Source organism: Ornithodoros turicata, chromosome 2 (assembly GCF_037126465.1).
Source record: "Ornithodoros turicata isolate Travis chromosome 2, ASM3712646v1, whole genome shotgun sequence".
In the NCBI taxonomy this organism is placed as follows: Eukaryota; Metazoa; Arthropoda; class Arachnida; order Ixodida; family Argasidae; genus Ornithodoros; species Ornithodoros turicata.
The window spans coordinates 51,528,458-51,546,461 of NC_088202.1; the positions used below are offsets into that span (position 1 = coordinate 51,528,458).

General features: G+C 45.2%; 1 protein-coding gene across 1 annotated transcript in view; it reads right to left on the bottom strand.

Annotated features, from left to right (window-relative positions):
- LOC135385395 (complement C3-like) overlaps positions 1 to 17,176 on the bottom strand; it is a 178,998-nt gene extending 161,822 nt beyond the window's left edge. The window contains exons 1-2 of the mRNA XM_064614685.1: positions 17,010 to 17,176; positions 1,950 to 2,104 (exon numbers count right to left, since the gene is read on the bottom strand). Coding sequence (XP_064470755.1) covers positions 1,950 to 2,104; positions 17,010 to 17,086 — 232 coding nt within the window. The 5' untranslated portion in view covers positions 17,087 to 17,176. The remainder of the gene's footprint in view (positions 1 to 1,949; positions 2,105 to 17,009) is intronic.
- Between the last annotated feature and the right edge of the window lie 828 nt (positions 17,177 to 18,004).

The following is an 18,004-nucleotide window of genomic DNA, read 5'->3' on the forward strand; positions in this document are numbered from 1 at the left end:
GGTTTGAGGGTTCGCTAAACACATCGTTGTACGTATCTAGTTTACGGCTTGCCCTTTCGCCGGATATTAGAAGAGTCCGAAATGACCAGCGCAGAAAGTTGGTTTTCTGATTGACAAAAATAAGTCCGTGTCCGTATAAATTATAAATACCGTATACCAAAAATATCGCAGCGTACCTGCCTCCGCATATGATAAAACTACAAGATGAAAAAAAGAAAAGGAACTGTAATATCTTGACTTGTTTCCGCCAAATCTTGCTATGGAAAACAGGAATTATCGAGGATATCATCGTGTTCCCGGCTTTATAAAACCGTTACCGTAAGCTATACCTGAAAATGAAGAAATACGAGCTTAGCCAAGGAAAGTAGCTTTCTAATCATATCGGTATCAATATCGGAACGGGCATACACGAGCGGCGGAATAGTGTTTTCGAAACGCCTGTTTTAATTTTTCAAGTGAGGAGTGGGAGAGCAGCCTTAAACAAAGCCGATTATATGACGACGACGAACATGATGGTGCTTTGTGCACAGCATACATACAGTAGCACCCCAAAAGCAAGTAAGGTTTGATGATGCAGATGTCTGGGACTAGGTTCAAGAAAGGTCAGTTATGAAAACATCACTTAGCAACTCTTCTCAAACAACAACTATGGAAGAAAACTGTTGAAGAGAGCTATGAAAGAAAGCGCACGTGCGACTAAGGAAGAAAACTATTTGAGACCGCTTTTTCTACATGTGTGAGCACTTGCGGTGAGTGTTTCGTGTTTCGTCCTTTCTTATTTTAGCGCTTTTAACATGAGTTCACTATCGAAGAAACTGTCTACTGTACAAGGGTTCCATTACTCGAAAAAATATGAGCAACGATATCTAGGGGAGGAAGGTTTTAGCAGATCATGTCAGAAGGTAGGAAGAAATAGCCTTGGGCAAAAGCAAACAGAAAACACACACAACAGCTCCACTGTCGATCTATTTTAGTTAGATTTCGGCACGGACGGATTATCGGGGATAGGAATTTTAGCAGCTCCATGATAAATTCCGATGGCACGAGCCACTTGGAGAAAAGAAAAAGAAAGAAAGACAGCCATGTATACTGGAGAAGGACAACAACTGATTGGTCCAGTAAGGTCCATTTAATCAAGTAGGTTGTTTTTCAGCTAAGGAGAGGAAGGCTGAATGATGAACATTGTGAAAAACAGTTCCTACTGCATGGTAATAATGCCTATGATTATGTAAAAGAACACATAAAAGAGCGATCTTTTTTACTACAATACTCAAATATCGTAATAGTATTTGCGATACTGGGATAGTTTTAAATACAAATAATACTGCAATAGTTTTTGAGACAGTACTCAATAGTCCACTTGTATTACCTTTTCGTGTTGCACCTTATGTACGATGAAAGATGAAAGTCACTGAAAAGGTTAGCCAGCTGTAGGGAAAGAACCCACATCTTCTGGATTACCTCAGAACATCAGTTTCTTTCTATCTTACGTACATTTGTCGTATCGCATTTAACGTATTCCCTCGTACTTTAATACGATATCGTAATATGTCATATTTTAAATTGATTTTTATAGTATAGTATTACATTTTGTTTGCATTAATACACGACAGAAGATGTTACTATCGATCTCACTAAGTGTGACGTTTACGTCTGTCCTGACTACATGCAAGTTAAGTCAGGCAATTCCTCTGCCAGAACTCCACCAGCTTCATTTCTACGCCCCTACATTTTTTTATTACATAATCAATTAATCTCAAAATTAGTTTATATTCACGAACGCAGAAGTTCGTTGCTCTTTGCTCAAGCGAAGATACATAATACGGCTGGTGGGAAACTACGAAAAGGTGTCTTCAGCCAGCCGTCATTGTCGGACTGGGACTTCACTCTTCAAAATCGCCATGTAAGACGCGTAGTATAGCACCCGTACTTCGCTCTACGATACTCACTACTGTTCACGTGCTCAGTCCTTGTGAAGAGGACTCTCTTGCTGGGGTACTCCAACAGAGAAAGTTCTACATGTTGCTGCTGCCCCTCGACGCTGATCGCCACCGTTTCTGTGGAACCCAGCCGCACCATATTTGGAGCCACGACGAGGCATTTCCTGGATGAAGATAATTAATTATTTCGAGATACTGTACAATAAACAGGTAGATGCGTAGTTTAACAGCCTCTCGCTTGTTAACCCAGTGCAGCAAGTTGTACTGACAGAGAACACCTAATATTTTTAATTGCAAGACGGAAGGAACAACTCGGAGCGACGTCTGACGGGAAATTATCCCCAATTCCTCAAGCAACAGTGGTCTACGTCCATGACTAATTTGTTGCTCCTGATCACGACCCGCTCCTACTAGAGTCCTGAGCACGCGTAAACCTCCCAGCACCGGGGTAGTAGATCCGCCAGTCGCCGTTTCGTTAGGGAATTTGGTGCTAGTTAGCACTATTCGTTATCACGTGATTTGCTGAAACCGCGACCACGAGTGGTGGGCTCTGTTGCCGATGAAAAAGAAATATGAAACAGTATGGAACAGGGTAGCGTACATACCAACAGACAAACGACGGTGACAATGATAGTAATGTACATGCCATTCCCTCTCCCCAATAATGGTTAGTGGCGCTTCTAGTGGCTAGTAGCGTAACTTACTCATGACCCCGCTCTCGTGTCTATCACTGTAAACTTTTTCGCACCTTGAAAGGTGTGCGCTATGCACATGAAATCTGGTTGCCTAACATTGTATTTCCTGGTGTTATAAAATCCAGTAAGCATTACAAAAGATCAGATGACAGTGCAAATGTTGCTTTCATTATGTCTTTTATATCGTAGGTACGTGCTAATGCATATATGCTACCGATAACCGAGCTACCTAATAGCGTTACCGATATTCGAGCACGTGTAAGTGTCATAATACTGCTCATCAATGTTGATATTGCCACGAATCATCTTCGAGAAACTTCCAGGGCAGGCACGAAACGGTACATCTCATCCCGGCGCATGCTGAAGAAGAAGAAAGAAGCTTCCGGACACATCGCCTGCTGCACATGCTGTTTCTAGACTTTTCGGTGCGACACTTAAATGCTTGTGTGCTCCAGACTGGAGCATTCATTCTTTGGACTGAGTTGTGGTCAGAGAGCTATCACTCTTGTGCTTTTGCTACCGAGTAGTCTAATAAACCGTTTGCTGTTTATTCGACAACTAGCCGGCCCATTTCGCTTCGTGACATTTCTGGTGGAGATGCAGGGTAATCTCTGCTCAATGGCCTGGAAGAACAGAAACGACTGAGTCGAAGACAGCGTGGTCTACCTTCGGAATTCAGGTCATTGGGACACCCAACCCGCAAGAAGATGAATACGAGAGCCACCATCGGCAGCGCGGCACGGCAACAGCTGGGCGCATTCGCGATCCGCCCAACCTGCACCACTCAGCTACCAGCCACGCGTACAAGGAACTCGCAAGACAGACGTACGGCGAACGTCAGACTTGAGGCCGCTCTGCTACCACTGTGAAGAAGCCACCCGTGTTCACCGCCGTTTCCCCTACCGACGACTGGGTCTACCTGGATTTTCACCTGACGCCTCCCGCCTTCAGCGCGTAGTCATCCCGCCGCAACTGAAGACTCTCTACGGCAGTAGCATACTTCTGCTGACTCACGACGCGACCCATCTACGAGCTCGACGAACAGCAATAGAGACCGCCGCGACGCTCAAAACTTTACCAGTGACCTGCAAATACTCATCGACGACCACGAGACAACTGCATTAATCGATAACGGCGCCGACGACAATGTTAAAGACGACGACGTTGGCTACGAGGCTTTGCAGGGTGCAGACTTGTACGTATTTGGAGTATTGTATTTAAAATACTGTATTTTAAATACAATTTGCGGTATTTTGGTACTCTACTCAATACTTTTTGTTTTGTGTATTTGTACTCTATTTAAAATACATTTTATAGTATTTTCTACTCAATACTCTAATTACATATTTTGGATCTCCCTCTCAGGCTTTCTGTGTCTCGTCTTTCCATTATCTTGCTTGTTCAGTGGAAATTTCCTGAGTCCCTTGGACTTGACCCGGACATTGGCCCTTCTTGGAAGTCCCCATTGAGAGATCTTGCCCCGTGTGTACTAATCCTTGGCCAGTCAGGGTTCTATCATGCGTGCCCTGACATGGTGATGCCGAATTCTGGCCTCGCCGATCAGGGGACATGCTAGAAGTTTGCTTTGTTGTGGGTCACATATACTTAGTTGATTTATGTGGTATCTCTTTGTCATCTTTTTGGGACTTGTGTTTAGATGACTCCTATCACACAGCGGCGGTTAGCGTAGTGCGCGCGGTTTAGGTGATTCATGTCACGTAGCGGCGACTTGCCGCATTGATCAGTGACCGGTGACTTTTTGCGTTCAAGGATGAATAGTATCTTAATTGTATTTCAAATACTTTTTGAAGTATTTTGTACTCAATCTTAATTACATTAATTTTCATGTATTTATACTCTATCTTAATTACATTCTAACGTTAGTATTTATTATCTTATCTTAAATACATTTTTGAGTATCTTGTAAATGTCTGGCAGGGTGCAAACGAAATGCGATGAACCGACACAGGTTCTGGCATCGGGACGATGCCACGTCTACGGAGGGGTCAATGCCACGAATGATCTTCGAGAAACTTCCAGGGCAGGCACGAAACGGTACATCTCATCCCGGCGCATGCTGAAGAAGAAAGAAGCTTCCGGACACATCGCCTGCTGCACATGCTGTTTCTAGACTTTTCGGTGCGACACTTAAATGCTTGTGCGCTCCAGACTGGAGCATTCATTCTTTGGACTCAGTTGTGTTCAGAGAGCTATCACTCTTGTGCTTTTGCTACCGAGTAGTCTAATAAACCGTTTGCTGTTTATTCGACAACTAGCCGGACCATTTCGCTTCGTGACAATATTTTGAAAGAGTGAATTTGTGGAGAACAGACAACATGCGCGGACAGACGACTCGTTCTAAACCGTACTCCATTATGAAATGAGCAAATTTTCACCAAACAGGTGTAATCTTCACAAACCTTTGTGAAAACGGTTATAGTATTGTAGTAATCTGTGCTCCTGATGGCTGCGTACAGCTGACACGTAGCCAACGTCTTTGGTTTTACACCCAATGTTGCTCGCATGCAATGTCGTTTTGACACCTGTTTCACGAGCAATGCGTAGTTGGTGACCGCTTCGACACACTTCGTGTTGTCCGTAATACTCGATTTTAATCTTCGAAAAGCTGTGGGGGTAATTGGGTCGAATATTGTGGCGTTAAAGTACTTAGGGCTCATTCCATCGAATAGTCAAATTTTCTGAGATTGCACCTCTGCTGTTTCACGAAATATTTAAGTATGGTTTTGGAAAGCCCTGTTGAGTTAGATTCTTTTTGACGCAGCTACTCTTTGGCGCAGACTCCGAAGAGGTAAATTGCTCGTTCTGAATGGAGCAGAGCAGAAATTTGGGTTAAAAAGCAAGAATGTGCGTACAAGAGCATTTCCGTGTGCATTCGAGCAGTTCCAGCGCCCTGCTTCAAGAGAAATGTTTCTTGATGAAACGTCTCGTTAACCGTATTCTAGTATATGGTGGTAAACTACTAACATTCAACAAGCAAAATTTTATGAGACTGCACACAATTTCGGTAGTACATGTGCGACACTACAGGTAGAGACTTCGCAGGGAAATCGCCCTCAAGCTCTGCGTTATTCCTTACAATCGACAGTACTTGAAATTTTTCAATTATGATTTTGACAGATTATTTGTTTTTAATTTGGGAAGCGTCGTGGTTCTTCTCCGTGCCACACTGGAAACCACATAAATCGGTAAGGAAGCAGGCTAGCTTGTTGTGAGTAGCGTTTACACTTGTAATACTCACATTGAAGAAAAGTAGACGAAACAAGAGTAGGGGGCAACGAAAGCAACATTCAACTCGTGCAGTGTAATGGACAGGCCATATACTTGAGTAGTCATCAGAGTCAGAGAACTTTGTTCTCTCCCTCAGCAGCCTTTTGAGGCCATCTGGCTCTTTGTTCATGGCGATGGTGCAGTTCCCCTTGAAGACACAGTTGTTACAATGTTGTAAACGCCCGTACATAAGAAAAAATGCGTAGAGCGGGTGACTGCATATCTTGTTATGCATTTGATTACCTGATGGCAGTGCTGTACCCGCTACCAAAACAAAGTAAGGCCTCTTTCACACGACCGTGTTTGTCGTACGCTTCTTCCAAAATAGAACCTAAGGGCACTCTAGCCCCGTAGGTTCCAATGGGTCCGTTTTGGCTCCGTCAAAAACGCGGACGAGAGAAACGTTCGTGTGATATAAGGCCTAACGAAATACCCTACCCTCTGCTCAATAAAAAAGTAGCGCAATACTGCTAGCGTAGCTAAGAATTTGAAAAAAGCAACGCGATATCGCTACCGCTACCAAAGAAAGGTAACGTAAGTCAATAGAACGTTAACGTGCCGCTAGTTTTCCACTGCCGCACCCGTCTCCAGGAAACGCCTTACCGCAGGTATCTCGTTCCCGAATGTGTCTAAAGACGGTGCAAGAGAGAGCAATAGTTGAACTGCTCAAAAACGCAGCGATGATTTTAAATTGCGCTTAATGGTCTGCAGATATGGGTTCCATAACTGCAACGAGTCCCAGAACTGCAATAAGTTATGAACTTATGGTGTAATGCTAGAGAGGATAACGCGCAGTGGGGCTTTCCGCGAAGAAAAACATTTTTGCCGCAACCCATCTTGCAACGTAGCTGCCCGATGCGAAAGTGATGTGTCCGCGAGCTCGCAGTTTCTACCACAATGGGTTTCAAGACCGCACAACAGAACAGCCATCCACCTTTCGCTTGCACCTTCTGTTATAGCGGCCCGGAGGACATGTGCTGATACCAGAGTAATACTATTGCATACAATTGCGGTATGCTTTAGAGAATCCTGTGCGTTTCAACCTCGAAGTCGATTGTCGTGTCTCTCCCCGTGGCATGTGTGCCACCGGGAATGACACGACAATCGACTTCACGGCCTTCAGGCACGACCTCGAATTTTTTTTCGCCGTGTTTTTCAGGTGTCATTAATTTTAATGATCTGAAGCATTCACGTAAAACCTGTGGGGATGATGGCAGCCCTAAATGGATTTACTGAAACGTGCAGACAAAGGTCACCAACATGGGAGTTCGAGAACGACCGTTTGTTCATGTCAGTAGGCGTACGCCACGACGAAGCATGACGACGCTTTCCCGCCTTGACAATCTTGCTTGCAAAATCCAATATAAGGTAGCATCCCAATGTCCGCAACTGCCTCGTGATAACCTCACCTATAGCAGTCACGTCCGGTGCTATTCTTTACTACGCACCCCTGGCCGCCAGCGAGCTGTATACGGGAAAAGGGGAAGGGTCAAAACCTGTCGACGCCCGCGGTTCCCGTGGCGCCATCTATCGTCCGTGCTGAGTTTTCGGCGCAGAGACCAGGACTTTCTGAGGTGTGAGCCCACTAGTGAGCCCGCTAACGCTATCCCCTTACAAGTGGTTGGTACACTACGAGAGTGTTCTCTGTTTAGATATATACGCTGTCGACATTGGATTCATATGTTCCCTTTCATTCATGTCTATGTTCCCTCACAGCCAGAGTGCAGAGTGCAGCATAAGATATATTGCAGCTCATAGCCAAGACATATTAGTTCACGTTCATCTTGACCTTGAGGCGATACGCACTTAAGACATACTTTAATGTACATAGCGCTGATGGTCATTCTGTTATTTTCCCGTCAAAATGTTTTTCTGCAACCATAGTATTATGCAATGTATTCTGCTGTATGTATTTCTGCAATAATGGCATTCCACGCCCAGACTGGAAACCCAGACTCTCCGAAGGGTTTGTTAAAAAGTAGTGACGGCAGTCGATACTACTGAACTAAGGAACTTACTACCCCTTTTGAAGCAGCTGCTACTCCTTTGCAACCCACGCAGCACTTACAGGTAGTAGCCAGTTCATTTACTGCCCATGAGATACTTTACAACCAGAGGTAGTTGCGTGTGAAAGATGCTCGCGTTTTTTTTTAAAGCTAATTTCTCCCGCTGGTGGATCATCTTATATTGTGGATAATGTGGCCAATTTTGTGCATTACATTATTTTTGTTCAATGTTTTGGCAAGTGCCTTTCGGTGACGTAAGTATTGCGGGGGTCCATAGTCCATACACACGTAAAATGAACACATGAAATGAGACCATGCGCAATACGTTGATGCAGTGGTGTTGTGATTCGCTATTATGTACCCTGACATGAAAATTAAGCGAAACATTTTCAGATGCTAAACCGCTGAAAGTTCAATCAACGAAAACGAAATCAGAGATAAGCGGCTTCCGAAAGGTATCATCCTTGGCAACATCATTCTCAGCTCTCTCATCCACTTCATGTCAGAAAGCGTGGTTTGGTGAATGCCTTTTTGCATGTTTTGTTCGCCTATACCGTCCGAATTCTATGCTCTTTCTCGTGAGCTCTGTATCACAGCGAAATAGTTTCGCCCTTGAGCATCGTGTGTCACCATGTATCCGTACGAAATGGGAGACGAGTGCTCAGGTCGCGTTGCTTCGTCGCGTCGCGCGAACGCCGCAGTGGACGGTGAGTAAACATGTATAGCAGCCGACAGGCTCTCTGTATTGTTTCCCGAAAGCTGACTTCCTTCGCGGCCCCCACATCTTCACAGACACACGCCGTGCCAGACCGATCACGTGAAGTGTAAGTTTCTTCGAACTCGCGGGGTCGCCTGGCATGCCGTACATCCGCAGGATGTACCGTAACGGCCGTTTGAAGAATTGCAAAAATACTCCAAAAGCCGGGAGACGACATAACTGGACAAAAATGTAGAGAACTCCGACTTAACATAACAAAATAACAAGGTTTACTCAAACGTTTCGTCCGTCATGCGACGGACATCATCAGTGCCAAACTGAATGAGAGATTACACAACCGGTCGCTATTTAAGGAGATGGGAGTATTGTTCGGGAAGGGGGCCACGGTTTTTGTTACAAAACGAGGGGTCACCACGTATGCGCCAAGACTCTAGGAGCTTTCTGGGTCCCCATCTTTGTTCTCGAGCCAAGTTCACCGCGTTGTCGAAGTCAAGGACACGGGACATTGTTTTGACTTCGAACTAACAAACGGTGAAAGAAGTAACAGGAACGGGGTAATATGTTTAATGCAAACCAACAAAAAAGAGACGGGTAGTAACACGAACTACGTTGTACGTTTCCGTTCCGCAGTTAGTAAAAACTGCGACGTCCAGTTACTACCATATGGGTTGTAGTATCTACAACTTTTTTTAAAAGTGTAAGGCAAATGTTGGCACAGTTCCCTCTCAAGCTGGTCGAGGGCAACATGCAGCCACACAGACAGACAGCCGCGTGGATAATAGCCCACCAGCACCAGCACCAGTATTTTGTCGGAGACATATACTAATTCCAAACCCATACTTTCCCGTCTGCTTACCCCCGACGACTTGACAAGGTTTCCCTCTGGTCAGGTAATTGATTACCGTTACTATTACTCTGGTGGCAAAAGTAATGTTTTACCGTTACAAATTACTCGGCCAAAATTGTAATAAAGTAGCGCCTAAAAAAGTAGCGCGTTATTTTCGAAAAAGACTGTTACTTTCGATAATAATAAGTTATGTGGCTAATTAAAATTCGTCAGATACCGACCCGCGTTGTGAGGTTGGAGCTTGTCGCCTTTGAACAGGATACCAGCTTTTCTTTATATAAACACATTATGCATTTAAACAACACATTGGTTTCATCTTTTCCCTCCATCACTATAAACAGGCTGAAACCATGGTGTCACATCAGGAGAGCTAGATGACATGGCAGTATCGAAGAGGAAGGACAATCGCAACTACGAACTCAGTGTACTGAGCAACCTCTCTGTGGACCTCCTTCTAAGGACTGCATGTGCGGAATCATATACCAATTAACCCCACTCATGGTAGTGGAATGCAAAGCAGATCGGAAAGGCAATTATGGAGCATGTAGGTCGGTTTCGTCTATGAATCAGCTTAGTCGAAAAGTAATCGATTGCTCGGTAATCGATTACCCAAAATTGTAATCTAATTTCTTGAAAAATTACTTACGCAGAAATCTAATCGTTTACTCGCAAAAATTACTCAAAAACGTAATTGCTTACTAGTAATTACTTGTAACGCCTTACCTATACAAGTCTGCCATTGATGGAGTCACCAATCACCTACAAGGCATTAAAAATATCAATCGAATGGCATAATGTTTGCTCATGCTTTCGCCAGGGCCAATGCCTTAAAGAGGAACTGGCAGCCTTCTGAGTGCTGTTTGCATGCTGCCCCAAAGCTTAGAACTCATAGGAATTAAGAGTTCCTGTCGTTGCTTCCCACTGCTGCCATTATTCCAGCCATACGACGACTCCCCTTACAAAGACTGTACGACTATAGATCTCGCTATACGAAAAACTACGTATAGTACGCTTTTTTCGGGAGTATGAGTTCCTCCAGTGAGAGTCTGCCTGCGTGAAATTACCTATGCAATGAAGCATCTACAGAAAAAGATATTATGTAAATTCTCCCTGAACATGTCAAATGCTGTAAACAATCAACTGCTCTAAAATTAATCGCCCGTGTATACCACCACCAAGCCAGTGTGCAAAGTGCGCTATATTTCGCATGCACTCACTTTGGAATAATATAATTTCTTCATTTTGTGTAGCTCGTATATCTACAATATAGTGTATTCAATGTGACTAAATAACTAGATCGCTTCGGCAACCCGTGTAAGCTAAAGAAATTGCATCTTGGCAGCACCTGCGGCACAAACACCGAAGTCGGCGGCCCGTTTGGAATGCAGTGACTGTGGCGATATCTCGTTTTCTTTCCGATGTGTTTTTATATTCCTGTCCCAAAAGACAGGACGCTGTTGAACAAGAGGGAAACTGATGTTCTGAGGCTGGAACAACATACAAGGGACAGATACAAACAAAGCCTCAAATTGCCTAAGAAATCAACGATGAAAGAAAAAACGATCCCTACAGCTGGCTAACCTTTTCAGTGACTTTCATCTTTCATCGTTGATTTCTTAGGCAATTTGAGGCTTTGTTTGTATCTGTCCCTTGTATGTTGTTCCAGCCTCAGAACATCAGTTTCTCTCTTGTTCAACAGGTGCCGCTTGCATCGATTTCCGTCGTATTAATGTGTGTATGAGTGAGCAAAAAATGTAAGAGTGAAAGGAGGGTGAGTGACAGTGAGTGGCTGGTTTGTCGTCCCTTCAGATGACGCACCCCGAAAGTCGCTGGAGAGGCGTGTTAGCTTAGCTCAATTGGTAGAGCCCTGGACCGGTAATCCAGAAGATGTGGGTTCGATCCCTACAGCTGGCTAACCTTTTCAGTGACTTTCATCTTTCATCAGGACACTGTGTTTATCTGCTCCTAACAATAAAGTTGCGAAGTTTGAAATGTGCTATCAACATGCTCGCTAGCTTTGCAGCTGATTGTACGACCGAAGGTATAGCTTCGTAGCGCATATTATGCAGTATGTTATACATACCAGTTTGTGTTTCGCAAATGTGAGCTAAAAAAGTTAAAAGAGGAGCACAAATTATATGCCTATTAATTCGACTGCGCTTAGCTTCTGAAAATTAATGAAATCGAGGAAGATCGTCACACCACTCTTCCTGTTTAACAAGTAACTAAAAGGAACAACAAATAAATCAATTCTGCCCCGCCGTTATACCTCGCTTTTTTTCTCTCTTTTCCTCGTCTCCCATATTTTTAAAAGTAGTGGCTGCGGTAACAGAGAAAGAGTCCACCGCTACAGATATTTGTATCGGAAATACTTTTTTCGGTTACGAATTTAAGATGTATCGGCATCGCTACTTCACTACTGAAAAAAGCAGCGAATACGGTAGTGGCGACACTAGCACCACTGCTCTATACAACCCTTCCTGACAGCTGTCCCGTCCACGACAAAAAAGCTCCCGGTACTTCGCACGTTTCACACGGCAATAATGATTTCAACCATAGATTGAGAAGTTACCCGTCAAAAAGAACTCGTTACAAGTTAAGTTACCGTGTGAAAAATGTAACTAAGTTAATAACGAAGTTCTTCAGCCTGAAATGTAACTCGCAGTTACTGAGTTACTTAAAAAAAGAACGAGTTACTTCCAAGTTACTTCGGACACAAAATATCATTACGCAGGTGCAGCGCGTGTGAGCAGTTGAGTTAAACCTTGATTTGCCTTGGAGGAGTGCAACACGCCTAGATCGTTTTCGTTTATGTCCAACAATAGACCTCTCCCTGTTTGTAAACAAATGATGTCATAGTGTTCGACAGTGCCACAAATTTGGTAGAACTGAACTACGCTCGAAGCTAGAGGTGAACTACGTCGCGCCCTAGAGCGACGGTCTTGAGGGGATTACGATATGGTCCGTTAAAGGGACGCGACACTCTGTCCTGCTTTTCTTTCAATGGGATGCAGCGAACAAGTTCCCGTTCGTGGAACCCAGCCCTCTGCTTCCGATTTGTTTCGCTTTCAATCTGTCTACTATCATGATGACGTTTCTCTGGTAGAGGTCTATTCGAACGCTTTGCATCTTACTCCCTGTGGGAGAACAATGGTTCAGCTTCATTAACAGTCATGGGCAGTATCGACCACTTTAGTATCACTTTGTGTATCGGTATTAGGTATCGCGTGCCAAAAATGAGAGTATCGGAGTATCGGTATCGAATATACATTTTAGTGTATCGTGTATTTTAACGATACTAGATACTAAAAAAAAGAAAAAGACGCTAATATTGGGGCTGTTGCGAGACTTGGGGTCGGCGGCGCTGCCTCAGCTGGTAGTACAAGCCAGGCCGCAGCTGCGTAGGCATGTCCACCATAAATTCGCTGTAAGCTTACGTCCGCGCGCGCTCCATCGTCAAGGTCGCCGTGAGAGGAGGCCCTGGGTCGTGCTCTGGGTCGCGTTTGCGCGCACGCGCGGCTTCTAGTTGGTTCCTTGTACTTTTTGTTGTTTTCCTTCTACCATTTAACGAAGAATGTTCAACTTCAAATGTTTATTATCGCAGTGCTAGCAAAATAGCTGCTCGGTTCCCCATGCGCACGGGGCTTGCACGTTTTAGCACAGAGCAAAGTCAGAGGCTACCGGGTAGGTACTGCAGTACCAAACGGAAAGCAGCAGAAAAAAGTTTCAGGTTTATTCGAATGTATAGTCAAGTGCTCACAGACCGATACACATGAAGAACATTATCTTAAAGAATTGTGCTAGGCTGCTCATGGAACCGATCGTTTTAACGTACCCATGACTTCAGTCCAATCTAGAGTTCTAACAAGGCTAGCTGCTCAGACAGTGCAGCGTAATTAAATCCGTGCGGTTAGATACGTTTAAGCCCTTTCAGAAAGAGTGCGCTATAAAAGTACACTAAAGGTTACAGAAATGACGGATATTTTTTTTTACTTCCCTAATCATATTACCAGCTTTATTATGCTGGCATTTCAGTGATGTAACTTCGCTAATCATAACACCATACACAAGTGGAAACTACCGACTGCCAACCATCGGCCAGTGGTCGGTTTTCGGTCGGCAAGCGACAAAGTCGGCCACTGCACCTTGGACCAACGTCGGTCTGATGTCGCTCACTGTGGTGGTTGGTGAACGACGTTGGGCCGAGAACGTTGTGCGGCGTGTTGCGCGCGTCCAATTGAGAGTTCGGCATAATAAACACGTGTCAATGTCGGCCCTACGCTGGAAACAAACCCGAAAACAATGCAGCTACTACTCGAAACAAACAGAAAAGTCGGATGACAGTTGGCCAACGACTTTTTCGGCGAACCAACGTTGGCGCAATGTTGCCTACCGATAGGCAGAGCGAGGTTTCGCAAGCCTCGGGCTAGGGGGCAGATCTGTACCAAGAAACGAGCTCGTTCGCCAAACACTTGCCAAGCACGGCTCGGTTAGCCAGCCAAGCTCTTGCCAAGCTTGGTTGAATCTCGGTACGTTGCCTTTGGGAGAGGGAAACGCGAAATGGTGTAGCCTGCATCAGTTCAACTTTCGATTGGCCAAGTGATTGCCTCAAACCAAAAGCAGTAAGAAACAGAGACATTGTCTTCATGGTGAGCTAATACGACAAGCAATTCCTCATTTCAGTGTTTTTTGTGTACGCGTCAAATTAAACGTAGGTACTTCACCCTTTATTTTGACTCACACGGGAGCAGGACTCTCGAATTTCCCAAGTGGAAGTTGCTGACTACCAACCATCGGCCAGTGGTCGGTTTTTGGTCGGCAAGCGACTTAGTCGGCCACTGCACCTTGGGCCAACGTTGGTCTGATGTCGCTCACAGCGGTGGTTGGCGAATGACGTTGGGCCGAGAACATTGTGCAGCAGGTTGAGGGTGTGCTATTGAAAGATTGGCGTAATAAAGACGGTCCAATGTCGGCCTGCACTGCAAACAAGCTCGAAAAGAGTGCAGCTGAAGAAAAGACGCTTTGATGGCTGGCAAAAAGTCGGATGCCAGTTGGCCAACGGCTCTTTCGGGCAGCCAACGTTGGCGCAATGTTGCATAGTGATGGGCAGAGCGAGGTTTGGCAAGCCGTCGGCTAGGCGGCAGATTTGTACCAAGAAACGAGCTCGTTGGCCAAGCACTTGCCAAGCAGGGCTAGCTTCGCCAAGCTCTTGTCAAGCTTGGTCCAATCTCGGTATGTTGCCTTGGGGAGAGGGAAATGCGGAATTGTGTAGCACTGCATAAGTTCGACTTTCGATTGGCCAAGTGATTGTCTCAAACCAAAAGCAGTAAGAAACAGAGACGTTATCTGAATGGGGAGCTAATATGACAAGCAATTCCTCATTTCAGTGTTGTTTGTGTACGCGTAGAATTAAGCTTAGACACCTCACCCTTCATTTTGACTCATACGCGAACAGGACTGTCGAATTTGTGGAAGCTCGCGAGACAACCTATGTATAGTATATGTTTTCCTCAGGAAAGAAATAGCTGTTTCATTCGTGATCTCGGGCATATTGCGAGCTTTTATGACTGTCCCCTACGCCGTTACCCTACGCCGCGAGACAATTGAGTATAAATACGAGCGATGCCACAGGACTGCTTTGCCCTAATTTGGCACAAGGCAGGCTGGTCAATGCTTGACAAGTCGTTGGCCAGGGTACACATCTGTATCAATAAACAAGCTTGTTGGCCGATAATACACCAACCAAGGCCGAGGAGGCCAGCCTAGCTATTGCCAACCTTTGTTGCTTGGGCATAGTTGGCCCATCGTTGCTGTTAATCCGTGGGCCGCCATCTAGCCCACAAAGGGCCGGCTATTGCCCAGACTTGGTTCTACACTGGCGCTGTGTTGGCCCCACGTCTTATAGGTCGGTCTGCTACATTGGCCCAACGTTGGCAGTATCAAGCCGGGCCGAGTAAGGCCAATGTCAATCCCCAAGCTTGACCCAAAGTTTTCGTGCAAGGACGGCCCAACGACTTTTAGGTCGGAAGCACACGTCGGCCCGGCACTTTGCTGACGTTGTTTTTCCCATTGGGTTGTGGAAGCTCGCGAGACAAACCTATGTATAGTATCTGCTGTTCTTCCTCAGGAAAGAAATGCAATTTCATTTCTTTATAGTAAGCTGTTTGATCCTAGTGATCTCGGGCATATTGCGAGCTTTTATGATTTTCCCCCTACGCGGTTACCCTACGCCGCGAGACAATTGAGTACGAGCGACGCCACAGGACTGCTTTGGCCTAACTTGGCCAATGCTTGGCAAGTCATTGGCCAGGGTACAGATCCGTATCAAGAAACAAGCTTGTTGGTCGATGCACCAACCAAGGCCAGCCTAGCTATTGCCAAGCTTGGCCCAACCTGTTTTGCAATGACGGCCCAACGACTTTTAGACCAGAAGCACACGTCGGCCCAGGGATTTTGCGGACGTTGTTTTTCTCCTTGGGGGCCAGCCAAAGCTGCATGGTGCGGCGCGCTGCTTAATAGTGGGGCCATGCATTTTTGTGCAACGGGCTGTGGTTGGCCCATGCACAGGTGTTGTTCCATGGGCCATTGTAGGGTCCACGTTCACCCAATCAGTACCCAAGCTTGGTTCCTTACCAAGCTTGGTCAGACATCGGCCCTACATCTGTCAGGTCGCCCCTAACGTTGGCCGGAGCTTGTGCCGGCTAAGTCGGCCCTAGTGAGGCCATTGTCATTCCCCAACCCTGGCCCAAGCTTTTTTTGCAAGCTTGTTCCGACAACTTTTAGGTTTGAAGCAGACGTCGGCCCGGCATTTTGCCGATGTTGTTTTTCCCGCTCGGTAGATTGAGAAGTTACCCATCAAAAAGAACTCGTTAGAAGTTAAGTAACCGTGTGAAAATTGTAACTGAGTAAGTAAAGAAGTTCTTCAGCCTGAAATGTAATTCGCAGTTACGGAGTTGCTTAAACAAAGAACGAGTTACCTCCAAGTTACTTCGGACACAAAATAGCACTACACAGGTGCAGCACGCATGATCACTTGAGTTCGACCTTGCGTTGCCTGCAGAGGAGTGCAGCACGCTTAATCGTTTTCGTTTATGTCCAACAAGTCGTACGCTTTGCATCTTGCTCCCTGTGGGCGCACAATGGTTCAGCTTCATTTCAGTGGCAGCGGTTCTTACTCCCTGAATAGAATACTGTCATTGATCGAATATCCCGTTCTGCGTGGCATAAAATCCCATAAAATCCCATGAGAAATCAAGAAAATAAGTAGACGTGAGTGAAAAGCGAATTAAAAGTTACTTGCAACTTAGCTTAAGTTACTTTGGCAAAGTTACCTGAAAAAGAAACGAGTTCCTGTGAAAGTTACCACTGGACAAATGTACCGAGTTAACTTACAAGTTACCAAAATAAAAAGGAACTTAGTTACACTAACGAGCTACTTGTAACGAGTTACCTCGAATTCTGATTGCAACACATTGGCAAGATCTGTTGAACTGACACTGGCAAATCGTGACTTACTTTGCCCATGTAACTTCCTGGACGGTGAGAATCGCCAAGGCACATAATAGCGCCTTGTTCCAGTACGACGACGCCATTTCGTGTATACGCAGGACCTACTGAATGAGTCTCGCTTGCCGTTGCATGTATGCACCCCGCAGACAAGGAACTAGATAATAATGTCGTGGCTGTGACCACGAGCCAAATGTTGCACAACTTCGGTCTGCCTTGGGGGTAGCGTTTCTCTTGAAACCCAAGTACGGGCAGCCAGATGTATTTGCCGGCGTAAATATGATAGTGGGAGCGATAAAGCGCGTTGCAGCCAAGCAGCTTGCGTTTGAAATTGCAAATAACGTCGTACTATGCTGTGTGATCTGATGTGACGCAGTAATACCCTGTCACAAGACATATTCAATGTCATTCCCAGCGACTGACATTCGTTCCGTGTCACACGATGAGATCAAATTGCGATACATGCGAATGGCATTCGCTTGTCCCTCTCGCACCACTGCGTACTCTCGCGGTAGAGAGGTGGCAATAACCAGGGACTGATACCGAAACGAATATCGGCTCGGTTACGGGACTCGCCGTTTTAATATTGCGGTTACCGGTAGTCAAACAGTTGAACCGTTTTTTCTTCTTCTTCTTTTTTTTTATGTTTTCTCTACACTGTTAGAAAAAAAGGTATTAATAAGGTATAATAATGTGCTCTTATACCTCTTTTATACCTTCTGCTTCAGATATATACCTTTGGAGGGTATAGAAGAGGTACAAATTTCCTATTTATACCTCCAACCCTTCTCAAGGGTATGAAAGAGGTATAAAGGAGAGCTAACGTACCATATTTATACCTCATCACGATGTGTTGATATCCAGTACCAGCAATAGATCACCAGGCTATGCCTTTCACGGATACGATGAGGCTGCTTATACCTTCTGTTTCTTTATATTTATGATTTTTATACCCTTACTTCCGCAACGTGCTGTATCACATCATCATTATTTTTTCTTGAGAC